The sequence below is a fragment of the Lontra canadensis genome, unplaced genomic scaffold (assembly GCF_010015895.1).
Source record: "Lontra canadensis isolate GAN:19392208 unplaced genomic scaffold, GSC_riverotter_1.0 scaffold22, whole genome shotgun sequence".
Lineage (NCBI taxonomy): Eukaryota > Metazoa > Chordata > Mammalia > Carnivora > Mustelidae > Lontra > Lontra canadensis.
In genome coordinates this window covers 10,785,381-10,804,760 of record NW_022631016.1, presented here as the reverse complement: position 1 = coordinate 10,804,760, position 19,380 = coordinate 10,785,381, and the positions used below count along the sequence as shown (strand labels likewise).

The 19,380-nt window shown below is 41.6% G+C and overlaps 1 protein-coding gene across 1 annotated transcript in view; it reads left to right on the top strand.

Moving 5' to 3' along the window:
* The window catches only part of DNAH5 (dynein axonemal heavy chain 5), a 224,312-nt gene that overhangs the window by 81,185 nt on the left and 123,747 nt on the right, over positions 1-19,380 (top strand). The window contains exons 33-40 of the mRNA XM_032861880.1: positions 1,431-1,643; positions 2,403-2,627; positions 4,012-4,184; positions 11,191-11,369; positions 11,745-11,932; positions 12,265-12,459; positions 16,588-16,722; positions 17,542-17,649. Of these exons, the coding sequence (XP_032717771.1) occupies positions 1,431-1,643; positions 2,403-2,627; positions 4,012-4,184; positions 11,191-11,369; positions 11,745-11,932; positions 12,265-12,459; positions 16,588-16,722; positions 17,542-17,649 (1,416 nt within the window). The remainder of the gene's footprint in view (positions 1-1,430; positions 1,644-2,402; positions 2,628-4,011; positions 4,185-11,190; positions 11,370-11,744; positions 11,933-12,264; positions 12,460-16,587; positions 16,723-17,541; positions 17,650-19,380) is intronic.

Below are 19,380 nucleotides of genomic sequence, written 5' to 3'. Positions count from 1 at the left end.
GCTCAGCATAATACCTTCTAGTTCCATCCACGTCGTCGCAAATGGCAAGATTTCATTTCTTTTGATGGCTGCATAGTATTCCATTGTGTATATATACACCACATCTTCTTTATCCATTCATCTGTTGATGGACATCTAGACTCTTTCCATAGTTTGGCTATTGTAGACATTGCTGCTATAAACATTCGGATGCACGTGCCCCTTCGGATCACTACGTTTGTATCTTTAGGGTAAATACCCAGTAGTGCAATTGCTGTGTTGCAAGGTAGCTCTATCTTCAACTTTTTGAGGAACCTCCATGCTGTTTTCCACAGTGGCTGAACCAGTTTGCATTCCCACCAACAGTGTAGGAGGGTTCCCCTTTCTCTGCATCCTCGCCAGCATCTGTCATTTCCTGACTTAATAGCATTGCTTTTTTTGTCCTTTGTTCTTAACCATAATGTATCTACAACCAGGAGCAGATCCTGTTTTTGTGGGTCCTCGCTCTTATAAAATGACAAATACAAATTTATACTCAGGACTTGGAAAGGGACTGTTTAAATGACAGGCCATGGAACTTCTGTCTTATGAGCTTCTTGGTAGATCACGTCTATTTACAACTAGGGAGGGTTCATTAATATGGTCCTAACTCGGAACTCAAGGGAATGATATTCCACTTAGCAAAGAATGACAGTGACAACAAACATTCGTATTTACTCAGTAGTTTGCCGTATTTGATGTACTCGTCATCAGCCTATGAAGTGGGTGGGGAAGCAGGACAGGCATGGTTTTTAATGGGCTAGTTATAAGCAGGAATTAGTCTCAGAGATGTGTCCCCCATCATTGCACGGTCAACGAGTGGCAGAACACCATTTGAGCCCATATTTTAGTAAACAGGATTCTATTCTCAAGAGGCCATACTGCGTGGGGGCTGGTGTGAGAAGACCCGTCGAGGAGCTGGGTTTGAATCAGAAAATGTTCTGTGCTGCCCGGAGCTCTCGTAAAGAGCACGACATTTCCTACAGGATTGGGCTTACGTGGTAAGGTGTTTGCATGGATCATACTGACCCCGACATTGCCAGTGTCGACTTGGTAAGCTTGTGGTGTGGATGACAGGCTCTTCCAGTGTCCCGTCTCATCTGGGGAAACTAGACATCTTTTGATCATCACCTTCGTTTCGTACTGAGTATTTCTCTTAGAAAACAAGCTTTCCTCTCTCAGGTATAGACTGTTTGGAACTGATTTAGTATTCCCTTCTAGATTTCATGGGCAACTTCTTTTTGTTGGCTTGAAATTGATTTTATATCATCTTTTGCCTCTTATTTTATAATCCATAGCTTAACTTCCTTCGGGAAGGATAACATTGCCCAGAGAGCAGCAGAGGTATTCATTCTTTATATGAATATAGCTGGTTTGTTTTTATTTTTTGTTTTTTTTGGCTTCTACCATAGATCTATGATTGCATTCTGTCAATCTCCTCTCGAGAGGGTGAGACCATTGAATTGGATAAACCTGTGATGGCAGAGGGTAATGTGGAAGTTTGGCTTAATTCTCTCCTGGAGGAGTCTCAGGCCTCCTTGCATCTTGTGATTCGCCAGGCAGCTGCAAATATTCAAGAAACAGGTTTCCAGCTGATTGAATTTCTTTCTTCCTTCCCCGCTCAGGTCAGTGTATTGAAATTGGAAAGTATTTTCTACAGAACAGTCATTTGAGATCTCATACATTGTCTGTTGTAAGCTACACAGCTAGCTATAATTTAAGACTGGACCAGAATTAAGATTCTCATAAGGATTTTTTTAATGTGGATAAGCTTAAAGGTTTCAGCTAAAGATTATTTGGTTATATATATGTCATATGTACAAATACATATATTGTCTTACATATGATTTTTATATATGTTTTCTTTATATATTTTTTAACTTAAAAGGTTTCTTTCCCTGCTGAATGTTTTTAATAAATAAATCATAAAAAAGAACTGAGTGTATGGTTTACTGGAAAGACAAGAAATGGATTTTAGCATGAAAATGGAGAAAATGTTTTCTTAGCCGTTATGATCAGTAAAGATTTTGTGAGTATTCACCATGTGTAGACCTTGTGTTAGTTCAAGGAAAACAGGTTTAAGACATATTCTTTCCCTTCTAGTAACTTGAAGTGTATCTAGCAAGGAAATACGACTTTAACAGTAAATGATTTAAAATTATAAGGAAAACATTGTGGACACCTCACGAGTCTCTAAGTATGTAATCACCAGGTGGATGGTATGAATAGAATTTCCATAGGTTTCCAAACCATGAATCAAGTTGATGCAATCAAGGATGGCCTTATATTTGCATACCAATCACCATTATCCCCGGTGTTGTAACTTCTATTTAAATATATTAATATGCCATACACACTCAGAAAGCCTTTTTTGTTTCCAAAAGGTTGGATTACTGGGAATTCAGATGATATGGACACGGGATTCAGAAGAAGCCCTCAGAAATGCCAAGTTTGATAAAAGAATCATGCAGAAAACCAATCAGTCTTTTCTGGAGCTACTGAACACATTGATTGGCGTCACAACAAAGGATCTGAGTCCCATGGAACGGGTCAAATATGAGACTTTGATTACTATTCACGTGCATCAAAGGGATATCTTTGATGGCCTGGTAAATGCTTTATAAATGCTATGGCATATACAGAAAAGCAAATACTAGGTATTATCTGTGTTTACTCGTGGGAATTGGTTTGAATGAATTCAAAGAAAAGGTCAGGCAAACAGAAGAGTCAGGCAAAGGGTCACCGTCATGATGAGATATCATTGCTCGGATTTTCTTTTTCAGTCCCATTTTGATGATCTCTGCTAAGATGTTATTGAGCAATTCAACTTTCTTTTTAAAATTCTTTATGTGATCACTGTTAACACTAAACTGCCAGGTAGCATCCCGGAAAACCTTTCATTTGTCTTATGCTCCTATAGTTAGTAGGTAAGGATTACCAATTTCTTGTTAAAGAAAAATGAGTAACACTGCTAGTAGAGTGGCTTTGTGCTTCCTCCAAGGCTGTTGATAAATCCTATCTTGAACAAGTTTTGCTACCTTTTATGTCATTGATTGCCAGTGGCCTTCCCCAATATGGTTGGTGACATTCAGGTGACATGCAGAGTTTTACCTTTAAGGAGAGGACAGAGGGGCAAACAGAGTTTAGTAGCTATAGAAAACAGGAAGTGTGAAAAGAAATGAAATCTGTCCTCTACTCTAAAATAGAACACTGGATAAGAGGCAAGAAGCTCTTATTTTCATAGTAATTTGCTAGATCATGTCTTACCCCATTATGTAAAAAAGATCATGAAAGATTGATTCGGATGTACTGGGAAGAAGCTCTTTCAAGCTGCTATGGTCTAATCTCCTCTCTTAACAGTTAAGCACAGCGTTTGCTTCTCTGAGAAATAAAGGGGTCTGGATAACTTTGGATTTATTATTTGTCAAAGAAAACGATTAAAAGGGCCTAAAATTTTGGTTAAAAAGTTCAGGCAAAAGCATTGCTGGACAAAAGCCTACCATTTAGATGTTAGACCCTTTGGCCTGCTGCGAATCCTAGGAAAAATAATGAATGGATTAGGGAAAAAACCCAACAGCGGACTTTGTCATAATCGTAAGAGATGCCTTTTTCCCAATGAGCTTGTTTGATTGTATGCCAAAACATGGTTTTTGTAGATTGTGCCTTTTATGGCTATGCAGGGCTGCAGTAAGGGCATTGCAGAAACGTGCAATGTGAGAAATAAGTATCTTACTATGAAAATACATCCTGCTACTTAAATTGATGGGCACAATTAGGGATTTCTCTTGAATTTTTCTATTCCCGTAACTTCTGAAGTGTCCTTTCTGCTGATCAGTGATGAACGGGTTGGTTGGTGATGTAGTTGACATCTCCGAACCAGTGGGGTTGTCTCTGAGTTCCATTTGCATCGCATTAGGATCTACATGAGTGCTAACGTGCGTACCTTATACGCGGTTCTCATCTCAGCGTTAATGTGTATCTTTTGCATTTCAGTGTCACTTGCATATCAAGAGCCCTACAGACTTCGAGTGGCTGAAACAGTGCCGATTTTATTTTAACGAAGATTCTGACAAGATGATGATCCACATCACAGATGTGGCTTTCATATACCAGAATGAATTTTTAGGCTGCACTGACAGGCTTGTCATAACTCCACTCACAGACAGGTGATGGAAGGATTCTGTGATTCCAAAACCTCTCTCCCTCCGCCCCCTCCCCGACATTTTTATTCTCGTGAGTTCCTCTGGGGACTTCTGCTTAATGTCTCTTTAGGGTTGAGAGGCTCTTTGATACCAGAGTCTTTAAAATTAAATATTTTTAGCTGTACCCACGGATCTTTGCTTGGGATTTAGGTTTGTGACTGAAACGCTTTGCTTCCTTTACCTTCAGTCTTACAGGGTCCACGTTTAAAGGACCTCAATGGACATCAAATGGGCAAGGAAAGGAATTAATTGCCACATGTCAATAGGTGCAAATCACAGATGGCCTTGACGGCTGCTTTGGGGACGGTGGCTCCTACTGTTATTACAAAGAATTAAGATGGTGTTTTAGCAGGAATGAAATTGAGTATCAATGCAGGTGAAAAGTAATGGGGAGGATGGTGGCCTGGACATCTGGCACTCTTCTCTGTCCTCTGCCTGTTACGTTAGCAGCTGTGCTAGCCAGAAATGCTCACACCTTTCCGTGACTCAGTGTCCTCATCCGTGAGATGAGCTAGGCTGCCTGCAAGAGTCCTTCCACAGCTCTGTAACTCCCTAGTCCCTTTCAAACTTCAGGGCATCCACTAATTGTGCAGACACTGTGCTCAGGGAGGCAGCAGATACCTGTTTTGGACAAAATGGCTGAGTGCTAAAATCAGGATTTGGCCCAAGTAGAAGCTGAGGCTGAATCTCATTCGTTTTCATGAAGTGAATCTCTGGGCCATTAGATGAAAAGTATCAGACCAAACATAAAAGTTTGACATAATATCTCTGTTTCTCCCGAGCTGCTTTTTCCTCCTGTTCGTTTGTGATGCTAAGTGCAATGCTGGCTTTCAACGGAGGGATTTTATCTTCACTCTCCTCCCCATCGTCCTCTTTCTAGTCCTTTGTATGCCTGCATTGAAGATGGTTTATACCGGATGTACTTGGATGTCCTTTGGGAGTGTTTGTCTCTGTTTTGAAGTGCAGGGGTGGCTGATCACCAGATGTGGCAAATTCCTTGAAATATCTATGGCTTGAGCAGCGATTTCCCACCTTTTACCTCCTCAGACCCCCAGCGCTCCCCTCCCTCCCTCTCTGGTGAAGACAGCTTTTCCTGTTTGAAGGGGAAGGTGCTGTCCCAGGAGAGACCGTGCCCTCACCACTCCCCTCTCGTGCCTCTGCTGACCAAGGTGTCTGCCCTTGTGCAGTCAGCTCTCCGGATAGACGTTCTGTGCCATCCTCCAAAGCCAACCTTTCCACCGACAGTGGTTTTCTCTCTGGGAACATCATTGGTTTTCATTTCCAGCTGGATTGTTCTCATCATCGTACAAATCTGCTGTAATTGCTATCAGCAAGAAAATCCTACAGCAAACCCTCTGGGTTTCTTCCCATTTCTGTGCTCCTGTCGAAACTCCTCAGAAACACCTGTTCCTCTTCACCTATTTTATTTTGAATTCACTCCAGTTCGGCTCTCTGTCATTTTCCATTGATCCCATAATGGCTCACCACAAATTTGGAAGATCGAACAACACAAATGGATGATTCTATGGTCTGTGTGTTACAAGTCTGACCTGTGTCTTTCTGGGCTGACATCAGGTATCCGCAGGGCTGTGCTCCCTCCTGGTGTCTGCAAGGCAGAACCCACTTCCTGTGTTTTAGGTCATTGGCAAAACTCCATTCTTGGCAGTGGAGGGCCCCCGGCCGGGTTTTCTTGCTGACCGTCAGCTGAGGGCTGTTCCCAGCTTTGGGAGGCTCCAGCGTCCCTCGGTTCACGACCCTATCCTCCATCTTCACAGTCAGCAGCGGTGGGTTGAGACCAGTTTGTGCATCAACTCTCTCCTCTGGCTTCAGTCCTGTGTCTGACCCAGTCTTCTGCTTCCCACCTCACCTCTGAAGGACTCGTGAGATTAGATTGGGCCCAACAGGTAATCCGGGGTAATCTCTCACGAGGCCTTCGACATTATAGCTGCAAAGTCCCTGAGTCATTCAACGGAAACTATTACAGGTTTCAGGGATTAGAAAGTGGATCTCTCTGCTGGGGGAGGGGAGGTTATACTGCCTCTCACGCTCTCTCCCATCTCTGGGCAGATGCCACGAAGATCTTCATGTTGCTCCATGCACTGGTCATTACTCATTCTTATTACCCCTTCTTCTGGTTCCTCTTTATCTTCCTGGTCTAAATGTAGAACATGCCAGGACTCTGTCCATCTGTGTTCACTGCTCACGTGATCTCATGTGGCTTTAGGTGTCATGCAGATGTGGACTCCCCAGTCTGCACCCAACCAGGGCCTCTCGCCTGAACTCCAGACACATATATCCACTTGCCTGTGCCACGTGTTCACTTGGATAGGTGCAGGGAATTTACACTTACCACGTCTGATCGTGCCCCTGCAAACCTGCCTTCCTGTAGTCTTCCCCATCTTAACAAATGACAATTCCATACTTTGGTTGCTCAAGCCAAAATCCTTGGAGCATCCTTGGTGCCTTCCTTTTTCTCTTGCTTCCTCATCCCATCGATCATCAAGCTCGCTCAGCGCCATTTCCAGAAATCATCCAGGATGTGACCACTTCTCACCTCTTTGCTGTTGTCATGCTGTTCCAAGCCACCACAATCTCTAGCCGGGATTATTGCGGTAGGCTTTTAACTGGTCTCCCTGCTTCTGCCATCCCCCCGACCCCCTCAGAGTCTGTTCTCAAGTCAGACACCAGGACATAAGTCATATTCTGTCCCCTCTTTGCTTCGGTCCCTCCACTGTCTTTCTCTCTCACCCAAAATGAACGCCAGTGTCCCCATGTTGGTCCGCAGGGTCTGGGATGAGCTGACTCTGGCTGCTTTTCTGTTTCTTTTTCCTCATTCAGCTTCAGCCGCTTGCTCCTTGGCTGTTCCTTGAGCAGCGCACTCTTGTTTCAGAGCCCTGGCACTTGCTGTCCTCTTGACCTGAATTCTTTCTCCCGTCAGTACCAGCAGAGCTTGTGTCCTCACCGCCTCACGGGCTCTGCTCACATGTCGTCCCGGAGCTGTCTTCATACCCCCTCCCTGAAGCAGTGATCCCCACATCCGTCGTCCTCCCAGCCAGCTTTATTGTTTCTGTTTCCTATTTTTAAATAACTTGTTTCCTTCTTTAGGATGTCCGCTGAAGAGCCAGCATGGACATCCTGTGATTTATTTACTATTCCTAGAATAGTGCTGTCGCATTATAGGTGCTGAAGAAGCATTTCCCGAATCAATGCAAGAAATGTTTATTTTCAGAGTCACATCTTTGTGGTGAAAAATTTAAATAGGACGGAAGAACATACAATTGGAAGTATGAGAGTAAAATTTCCCCTGTTTTTTAAAAACAGTTTATTTCCTTTCTTCCTGGAAATGTCTAATGCTTGTATGTTAAAATTCTTTTTTAATTTTCACATATAAATATCAGACTATATAAACTTCTCTGCACCTTCAGTCTTTCACCGTGTTCACTGTACCAAAAAAACTGGATAACTTTAAAAGCAAAGTAGGTATCTGTAAGTTTGTCTCAGCCTGTATCCCCCTAACTGTTCATTTGCTCATTTTTTTTATCTTGATTATGGGAGAAGTGAGTCACCATTTTGTTGCTGTTATTGTTGTTGAACCCTGGGATTCCACGGCGAGATTTGCTGCCCTTTTACAGAAGAACCCCTCACTAAAATTAATACTCACAAAATCAAAGACCAGAGGTATTGATCTTCTTGTCAGTCTTTTCCCAATTGCCCTGTGGCAGTTGAACAATGTTGGCAGCTTTAGTCTCTGGGAAGTTCACCATCAGGTGGTTGGAGCTGCTGATGTTCCAGATGATAAAATAGTTGTTCTAATTTGCTAAGAACATACAGTGCCTTTCTCTGAAAGCTCATGGCGTTTTTCGTGACTAGTCCTTCCGTCCACTCTGGGCACAAGCAGAGAAGACAGAAGTCATCTTTGCTGCCCCTGTCACTCAGGCAGAGGGCAGCAGAAATCAAATGCTGGTAGAAGCTTCTCGTCTGCTTGATAAGAAATGTAGATAGGTCTAAGCAACCTGCACCTTTGTCTCAAGTATTCTCACGGCTCCCGTGAGTCACACTCTCATGTTGAGCCCTGGACTCTGCCCTCCACAGCTGTGTGGTCTTGGCCAAGACACCTAACCTCTCTGATTCCCTCCTTTTGGAATCACCGTGTGGACTAGAGGTGATTGATGTAGGTACCCAGGCCTGGCACCCAGTAAACGTTAGTCATTATTGTTGTTGCTATGACTATGGTTTCTTTTAATCATCAATAACACGTTCTTTATTCAATGTTTCCTTTTGTTTCTCCTTAAGTATGTTCTATAATCAGAGTCTATAACCAAACCAAAGAAAAGGAACAAAGAAAAATAAGTTCCTGATGTCTGTCTCCTTGCCTTAGGAGGTGTTTAGCATTTAGGAATCAATACTCTTTAAGAATAGGAGCTGAAAACACTATGAATGTTGGTTTTTGTGGTTGGATTTGGTTAAATTGAATTCCATCATAAGACCTGGGTCATGGGGCTGGCCATTGTTGGTTTAACGTGATAGTCAAATTCTACATCTCTCTCTCTCTTTTTTCTTAAATTTCTTGATAGATAGGAAGGAATGCAACTATAGTCGCATTCTTTATTTTATTTATAAATAAAGGATATTCTTTAGAATATTTATTCTTTGTTCATTCTAAATATTCTAAAGAATATTCTTTAGAATATTTATTCTTTATTTATTCTATTTATTTTTTCTTTATTCTTTATTAAAAATATTTATTAAAGGATATTTATCATTAAAGAATATTAAAGAATATTTATTCTTTATTTTATTTTATTTATTTTTTAAAAGTAGGCTGCATGCCTAACATGGGGCGTGAACTCACAACCCTGAGATTAATAGGCACATGCTCTATCAACTGAGTAAACCGGGTGCCCCCACATTATGCATCTCTAATTCCAGTAGCTCTTGGGAGAGGAGGAACCAATTAAGACTGTGCAGCTGGGCTGGCACAAGACATTTATTTAATAAGAGTTCGTAGAGTACTAGGTGCCAGGTTTAGGGAAGTAGTTGAAGGTACAAGTATGAACTAGACCCCGCTCCTGAGCGCAGAGAGCTTAGGGCAGTCTGCTGGGGAGATAGAAAGCTGCAGAAAACCACTAAGCACATAAAAATCCAAATCCTGTTCCTGAATGATGACATTTTTTAAATCGGCCAAGAGACTGGAAAGGAAAGTAGGAAAAAGGAGGAGAGGTGCACGTATATCTAGAATACTCGGGAGCATCACATGAATGTGGACATGAAGATCCATGCTTGTCTCTGAAAGGCAAGTCCTAGAGGAGTCTGGGGGCCAGCCTAGCAGCTGGGCTGAAGCCTCACTCATCGGAGGAAGGAAGGGATCAAGCACCTGCTTGCCCACTTATTTTTCGTGTAAGTAGGATGCCTTTAAGGCACCTTAACAACTTGCTGGTACTTCAGTTCAAATATAGACCCAAATGATCCCAGTTGTAAAGAAGGGTTTGCAAGACGGAGTAGTGGGTGGCCAGAGTTCCTGGAGATTTATTCCTTACCTGGCCGGGTGGACATGTTCTAGAACCCGGCAGTGTCAGGGCTTATCGCCAGACAGGTAAGCTCGAGTCTCAGCTCTGCCGCCACAATCCCGAAGAAAGGAATCCCATCTCTGGGAACCTTTCCCCTCATCTGCAAAATGGGAAAAACAACAGTAGCTTCCCTGCAGGGTTCTCTGCTCCTGGCTTACATGAGATCTTGTAGGTGGAGCCCATCACGTGAACTATTATTATAGAGACGGCTCTGCCAGGGATAACGGAAGGGCAAGATGAGAAAGAAAACCTTGAATTAAAAGGCAAAATCAACGTGAGCTTGGGAGTCCTCCTGAGTTTACCTTGTCTTCTCCGTCTCCGGGCTCTGTATACATTCAGGGTTCAGCCATTTACTAGCCTTTTTTAGGAGCCCACTTCTGATAAAATACAGACTCTAGAGGACCTCCAGTTGGTGTGCTCACTGTTTATTTCCACCCTTCATGCTGGACAATCATTTTACATCCTTTGAAATATTTTTCGAGTCCGGATGAATGCTTTACAGAGCTCAGCCACAAGAAAGCCCTAAACTGCATCACTTTATAGACTTCCTTTGACAACACAGTGGGATGCTGGGGGATCGAGCAATTCATCAGCTAGTTATCAGGTTAGTTTTCTCTTCCCAGGCACTCTTGTATTTTCTTCCAGAATCTTCTGTTAATATCATGCAGTAAGAGACAGTAGAAGGTGTGTGTAGGGACAGTAGTTGTTCCCAGAAATAGATCAAAGATGTGATTATTTAGCAAAGTGTGATTCAGATATCAAATATTATGCCCCCAATACCTCAAATTATTCATTAGACTCAAAAGGGGATTAATTTTTTAATTAATTAATTAATTTTTAAAAAGATTATTTGAAGTGGGTAGGGGCAGCAGGATAGGGCAAGAGAGAATCCCAAGCAGACTCCATGATGAACACAGAGCCCCATGCAGGGCTCCATCTCACGAACCTGAGATCATGACCTGAGCCAAAACCAAGAGTCAAATGCTTAACTGACTGTACCACCCAAAAGGCAATTAATCAAATGGAGTCCAGTCTGTTCTATAGAATACTATTCTTTAAAGGTTGGTAGGTTTTTGTGAAAATTTGCCAAGTAAGTTTTGGAAATGCTATGTACTATTTTTCATGCTTGGAGAATCTCACTATACATTATCTTGAGAAAGCCCATTGGACCTTTTTAAGAATTTTCCAACTTACTTGGCCACAGGCCATCCCCTCCTTTTTCCTCTACACATTTACATCTGTAAGAAAAGCATATGTTAAGACGCAGTTTGGGAAATGTTATGTAGGGACTGTGGCTTGAGTTTTCCCTTTTTAAATCTGGTGCAGGTTCCATTACTGTGACGTCTCCGCAGTGTCTTCTGGGTGCTGGCGGAATGGTTCTAGTGATGTCTCTTTTCCTCAAGGTGTTACATCACGTTGGCTCAGGCTCTGGGAATGAGCATGGGAGGAGCTCCCGCCGGACCTGCAGGAACTGGGAAAACAGAAACGACGAAAGATATGGGACGATGTCTTGGGAAATATGTTGTGGTTTTCAATTGTTCTGACCAGATGGATTTCCGAGGTCTTGGACGGATTTTTAAAGGTGATGGTTACAGTTTTTACTTGATGAAAAATTTAAGCTAAGGTGGAATATCTTGTTAAGATTTCTTTTCTTCAACCATTGGCTACATTGTAGTGTCATTTTTCAACTTTGTGCAACTTTTTGGAAACTGAACCTCGCAGTGTTGTAGGGATCAAATGTCCTCCTCACTCGCCTTCATCCCCGCAGGTTGGCCGTTTCCAGATAAAGTACCACATGGTGAATCATTTTGGGGGCACTCCGTGCATAGTCTGTTTGTTCAAGTTTATTTTTGAACAGACTTATCTCTGGCTTGTCTTGGCAGCTGCAAAATGCCCTTTTCCCTGGCTTTTTGAAATTATATACTAATTGGATTTTCTATTTAATTTCCCTTCGAAGGACTGGCACAGTCTGGATCCTGGGGTTGTTTTGATGAATTTAACCGTATTGATTTACCAGTTCTGTCAGTGGCAGCCCAGCAAATTTCCATTATTCTGACATGTAAAAAGGAGCGGAAAAAGTCTTTTATTTTTACCGATGGAGATAATGTGACTATGAACCCTGAATTTGGACTTTTCCTGACCATGGTAAGGAACCACTGGGAGAGCTGCTATATGTCAGTCTTCTTATCGCAGCTTTCATGCCTTGCCCGGGTCTCAGGGCCCTTCATTTCCATGGACGGAAATTGGGACAGTATTTTTAACTCTTGTGTGAAAGCCTTGGGTGTTAAACAAAGCTCATCGTAATAACCTGTGATGTCGTCTCTCCGGTTAAAAGGGGAGTAAGATATGTAAATGCGTTCTCCAGTGATCAGTCCAGATTTGTTGCATGTGCCGGATGAATCGGTTTCTGGCATGCTGGCGGGTGTGTGCTGCCCCGTGACCGTGTCATTCACCCGAGGTGTTTATTTCCCGTGTAGAATCCTGGCTATGCTGGGCGGCAGGAGCTCCCTGAGAACCTGAAGATTAACTTCCGCTCTGTGGCCATGATGGTGCCCGACCGGCAGATTATCATAAGGGTGAAGCTGGCTAGTTGTGGCTTCATTGACAACGTTGTTCTGGCCCGGAAGTTTTTCACACTCTACAAGCTGTGCGAGGAGCAGCTTTCTAAGCAGGTGTGAGGTGTTGGGAGGCTCTCCGAACTTAGGCCCGCTTAGTTCTTCTCTTCTGTGAAATTTGCTCATTTTGAAAAATTGTAGACTGGGGCTGTCAGCAGATTATGTTAGTGATACAAAGTTGAAAGTCATATCATTACAAAATTAATTTTATATGCATAGTTTTTTTTAAGTGCTTTTAAATAAATTAATATTTGCGGCATAAGAAATGAAGTAAGTACTTTTGGAACTGATTGAAGAGCCAAAGAATTATAAATATGAATATTTGCTCTTTATCCCACCTGTACCTTAATCATAATATGTGCCGTGTATCCTCACGGTTTTTAGGAACCTCTCAGTCATTGCTCTGCTCACTTCCAAGTCCCCTCATGTAGTGGCCATGCCTTGCTAATAAGAGAAACAGGAGAAGCAGGCTCCTGGTTGAGGAGGGACCCTGACAGGGGGCTCCATCCTAGGACCCTGGGATCATGACCTGGGCCGAAGGCAGACGCTTAACTGACGAGCCACCCAGGTGCCCTCCTGCACTGTTTAGAGTAGCAGTTTCTGACATCATGCAGTTTTTCAATTAAGAGGCATGAAATTAATCTTACATTACTTTTGTAGGAGTTACCTGTTGCTGTTTGACAATAGTCCCATAAATTTTACCAGCTTAAAACAATATATAATTTATTATTTCATATTTTCTGTGGATCAGAAGTCCTGGTCCATCTTGGCTGGGTCCTCTGCTTAGAGTGTAACAAGGCTGCAATCAAGACTTGGCCCCGTTCTTGACTGGGGGAGGATTTACTTTTACACTCACTCCAGTTGTTGGCAGAATTGTGTTTTTGAGGTTGGAAGACTGGGGGATTCAGTTTCTTGCCGGCTGTCAGCTGGACAAGGCCACACCACCGGTTCCCACAGGCTGCATGCTCTTGTCTGCCACATGGCTGCTTGCCTTCTCAATGTCCGCGAGGGAAAGAGGTTCCAGCAAGATGGCTGCAATAGTCTTGTATTGGGATTCTCTGGAGAAACAGAACCAATATGATACATTCATTTATACCTACAAAGAAATTCATTATAAGGTATTGGGTCACACACGTATGTAGGTAGAGAGGTCCCATGATGTATTGTCTGTAAGCTGGAAACCAGGAAAGATGGGGGTGTGGTTTGAAGGGATGATGGTGTAGATTCTAGTCCAAGTCTGAAGGCCAGCCAACTGGGAGAACTGAGGATAGGAGAAGGTTGATATCCCAGCCCAGCAGTAAGGCAGAGAGAGTGAATCCAACCTCCTCTGCCCTTTTGTTCTATTCAGGTCTCCATCGATGGGGTGATGCGCACCCACACTGGGGAGGGCCATCTTCTTTACTCAACCCACCAGTTCAATGCTAATCTCTTCCAGAAACTCATTTAGAGACACATTCACGGATGATGTTCGATCAGCTACCTGGACCTCCTGTGGCCCACTCAAATTGACACATAAAATCAGCCATCACAAATCTTAAGTAATGTGACCACAGAATCACATATACACAATCACATATGACCTGTCACCTTTGCTGTATTGTATTGGCTAAAGCAAATCACAGGTCCTACCACACTCAAGGGGAAAAGATCACACCAGGAAGTGGGGATCATGGCACAGATTGTTAGGACATATAAATAAAAATTGCCAAAAGCACACGCTAAATAATAAAACACTAAAAGAAGCATAAAACGATAACACGAATAAAACTTCTGACATACATAACTTCGATCCTTCTCTTCACTCTTGCCTCCCTTCCCAACTTCTTTGACTCTATTTTTTTATACCCCCAGCCTCCATTAAATTACATTTTCTCTAAAAATATTCTTGGTTTCTTCTGCTTATTGCAGCCTTTACTCACCCATTCTTCTTCTTCCTCTGTCAAGTATTTTTCCATGCTGTTTCTTTCTTTCTTTTTTTTTTTTTTAAAGATTTTATTTATTTATTTGACAGACAGCGATCACAAGTAGGCAGAGAAGCGGGCAGAGACAGAGAGGAGGAAGCAGGCTCCCTGCGGGGCTTGATCCCAGGACCCTGGGACCATGACCTGAGCTGAAGGCAGAGGTTTAACCCACTGAGCCACCCAGGCGCCCCTCCACACTGTTTCTTGCATGTAGAAAACTCCCACATCACCGACTCTGGTCTTCTTTACTACTATCTCTTTTCTCTTTCCTTCATGCCCACAGGCCTGCTCAGGGGGTCATTGTCCGACAAAATGAGTCAACGCACCCAAAACAGTTGGCCCCATGCTGATCTCTGGGTGAACATTCTGTGAATCTCACCTCATGCCCACAAATTAAATGAGTCCAGTTCTGAGAAGTTTTCCTTAATTAATTCCACACACCAGCACTTTCAAGTCATTGTTACTTTTTGGTGAATTTGCTTACTTTTTATCATGTTACCTCTATTAGAATTTAAACTCCTTGAAAGTAGGAACTCCATCTGAATATTTTTCTGGGCTCCATCCCCCCTTTGGTGAGTGTGCAGTGACACATACAACTCCAGTCACCTTAGCAAATAATTGTTGTTTTTTTTTCACATGATAAAACATATATGACATTAACTTTACCACCTTAACCATCTTTAAGTGTACAATTCAGTAGTGTTAAGTGTATTTACAATGTGGGACACCTGAGTGGCTCAGTCGGTTAAGCCTCTGCCTTTGGCTCAGGTCATGATCCCAGGGTCCTGGGATGGAGCCCAGCATCAGGCTCCTTACTCAGTGCGGAGCCTGCTTCCCTCTCCCTGCCACTCCCCCTACTTGTGGATTCTCTCTCTCTCTCTCTGACAAATAAATAAAATCTTTAAAAAAAGGTATATTCACGATGCTATGAAACTGATCTCCATAAATTTTTCCTCTTGCAAAACTGAAACTCTAAATCCATTAAACAGCGATTCCTCTCTTATTCTTACCCTCAGCCCCAGATAACCCCCCTTCACTTCTTGTTTTTATATATTTTGCTGCTTTGTATTTTACATGAGATACCTCACGTAAGGGGGATCATACAGCATTTGTCTTTTTTTGACTGGCTTATTTGCTTAGCATGAGCCTCAAGGTTCATTTGTGGTATTGGGGGTGACAGGGGTTGGGTTCCTTTTTATGACTGAATAACATTCCACTGTATGGATAGGCCACATTTTTTCTTCCATTCATCCATCCATGGGCATTCGAGTTGCTTCCACCGCTTGGCTACTGTGACTGCTACTGCTATGAACATGGGTGTACAAATACCTCTTTGAGCTCCTGCTTTCGATTACTTGGATATATACCTAAGAAGTAGGATTTCTGGATCATATGGTAGTTCTATTTTCAATTTTTTGAGCAACTGCCATACTGTTTTCTATAGTGGTTGGTAATATGGGACACCAGAGTGACCCAGTTGGTTGAGGGTCTGACTCTTGATTTCAGCTCAGGTCATGATCTCAGGGTCATGGGATCAAGCCCTGCATCAGGTTTTGTGCTCAGCTTGGAGTCAGCTGGACATTCTCCCTCTTCCTCTCCCTCTGGCCCTCTCCCCGCTCATACAAGCTCTCTAAATAAATAAATAAATAAATAAAATATTCTTAAAAATTTATAGTGGTTGGATAATTGGGCTTTAATTATTCACTTTACATGTGATGAAATTTGGTGTTATTGAGCTTTTATAAATATATATTAAGGAAATAACAAAGCTGGGGGCTTGGCTTTCTGATTTGTCCTTATTTCCCAGTTGTATGTAATCCTAGAATGTAGCTACTTTTCTTCTTCCTTAATACCTTTGTCTTTTTCCTATCATATATAAATATATATACTCCCGGTTCAGAATTTTAGCTTTAGATATATGAGGAAATTTTTCTATGGATGACTGATTAAGAAGAGGATCAGGGGGACGCATATACTCCAAGAGGAAATTTGTTCCTTTCTCCCTGTCATTTATTATGGTCATATATGAGAGGACTCTTTTGGATATTCTCTACTTGCTCCAAAAATATATTGATAAAAATTTATTGCTCCACTAGCTGTACAATTTTTTTCTAAAGGAAAATTACAGCTTATTCCTTATTGTGACTAGGTCTTTTGTCAAATGTATAGTTTTCATGTATAAGTTAATGTTGAAAATAAGCCCTGTGTACCTCACGTGCTTCAGGTACATTATGATTTTGGTCTGCGGAACATTCTGTCAGTTCTGAGAACACTGGGAGCAGCCAAAAGAGCCAACCCCACAGATACGGAATCAACGATCGTCATGCGCGTTCTACGAGACATGAATCTTTCCAAACTGGTAAGATTCACAGATGGAAATGTTCCACCCACTTAAATATCAGCTAACTAAGCACAAATGAGATTTAGAAATATTTATTTAAAATACTCATTTAAAATGCTTAATTATCAGCTAAAAGCACTGGAGAGCAGAACTTTAGACTTTTTCGGAAGTTATTTTTGCGGTAACTCGTATCTAGTATAACATACGCCTATTTCCATAGAATTGAAATGGATTTTAAAAATCCACATGTTAAGTTTCCAAATACCTTGAAATACTTTTGGATTTTAGAGCTAAAATCTCACCTTCTTTAAAGTCTGTAGAGCCCAGCAGGAAATTATATGTAAATTTAACAAGTGTGTAATAATTTCACACTCTCTCATTTCACAGTAGAGACTGAAAATCCTTTGTTCAATATCAGCAAATCTATGAACAGGTGACAGAATGATGTATTTTTATTTCAAAATAAAAGTGTGAGGCAAATTCCAATTCATGAATTTGTTACTATCTCTTATTTAAATTACTTTTTAAAATTCAAATCAGAAACTTGTAGGTTATATAGTAACTCTCCAAACTGGTTATTTTATGGGCAGGTTGTTCTGTAGGCAAATTTTTCCTTTATCTACTTCCTTCCATTTTCCTCTTCTTCCTCCCTATTCTCTCCCCCCTTTCTATAAATAACTAACTTACGGGTAACATGAGAAAATATTCCTCAACTTCAGCGAAGATGGTATTTTATTTATTAACAGGATAAAATAATTTGGTATGTTCAGCATTTTCAGTTTATCTGTACATCGTGCAAAAATAGTTGGTCTGGTTTCCGTTTCTTTCCTCTTTTAGATTGATGAAGATGAACCCTTATTTTTGAGTTTGATTGAAGATCTCTTCCCAAATATTCTTCTGGACAAAGCAGGTTACCCTGAACTGGAAATGGCGATTAGTAGACAGGTAATACATTTCTCAGGGCATCCAGGCCTACGTCCCTCCTGTCGGAATTTCATGGGCGTCAGGTGGCGCTGATATGTTCCAGCTCTGTGGGTTCCAAGAACAGCCCCCAGGGCTGTGGCCAGTGTTTCAGGACAGGCTTTTACTCACCACTGACAGAGCTCCTCCAGCCAGGGAGTCCCCCACCATCCCACAGCCACATGTTTAGTTGGCCATGTGCCCAGGGTCCCATTATTGATGGAAACTGTTCCACACCAGATTCTGAAAGAAATATGACGAGGGAGCGGGAGGAGTGGGGCTCAGCTGTCTGCCTTGCCTGGCCCAGCGTGGCTTTTTCTGTGGCCCTGGTGTTTCCACATGGCCTTGATCTCTGACTCCTGCCCCTGAGTGTCATACACAATGATCTCATGAGGCTCCTCACCTGTCATTCTTTCCTCCCAGGCGCAGGATCACTTGCAATTTCTTCCTGGGGCCCTGGGGGATCTACCATGTTATACGTATCCTTACGGGTCTGGATTTCCCATGACACTTGATAGAGCTTTGCTTTCTTACAGTTTTCCTAGGAGTGAAAATGAACCATGTAGGCCTTATGCTTCTGTATCTTTTCCTACAAGGAAGAGTTTGGGGAAAAAAAAAGGTTTTATAGAAGTGGCGATTAGCTCATATTTATAAAATACATTTGAATTCTTTGAAGATATTTGTTAACAAAAATCAAATGTGGTAGAATTTAATGGATATTTTCCTTTTAAAATAAGTATATAAAAATCTTTATCTCCAAAGCCCGTGGGTGGCTCAGTTAAGCATCTGACTCTTGATTTTGGCTCAGGTTGTGATCTCAGGGTCCTGAAATAGAGCCCTGCGTGGGTCTGTGTTCAGGAGGAGTCTGCTTGAGATTCTGTCTTTCCTTCACCTTCTGCCTACCCCCTAAAATAAAGAAATAAAGTCTTAAAAAAAAATCTTAATCTCCTGATCAGGTAAGAGTGATAATTCATTTTGCAAATGGTTTCTTCATCATATGGCTGAATTAATTGTAGCATTGTCTTAAAAAACTTAGTATAAGTAACTTATAGGGTGACTAACAGCATAATTTGTAGCATATGAAAAATTTGAAAAGCATAGATATATAGCATAAAATGATACATGATTATTATCCAACAATTGCTTAAGTAAAAATAAAAGCATCGTTTATAGTGTGTTTAAGCATAGCACGATAGTACAGACCATAGAGCTGAGTTTCCTGGGCTCACATCCCCACTCTAACTTTATAAGTAATAATCTTGGGAAAATTGCCAGGTCCCTCTGTGCCTCAGTTTCCTTCTCTGTAAAAGAAAGATATCGATAGGACTAATCTTATAGTGTTGTTATGACTATAGGACTTAGAATAGTGTTTGGCCTGTTAACTTTCACGCATGTGTTGTACAGATTAAAACTACCCAGATTTAGACAGTTGGAATTTTCTATGGAATATCAGTCAACTTGGTATGCTGCAAAGTTTTTCAGTTACTAACTATCACATTTTAAATTAAAGATTCAAAATGCATATTGACATTTGAGTCTTTATTCTTAAGTTGTTCCTAGGCATATATTCAAGGATATATTAATATAAATGTATTCAATTGTCGAAGGCAAATGCAGATGTTTCTTATTAGCTTGGGATAACATTTTGAGTGTTCAATTTGCTCTTTGTCTTTGTATATATATATATTTATGCAATATATATGAAATTTTCTATTT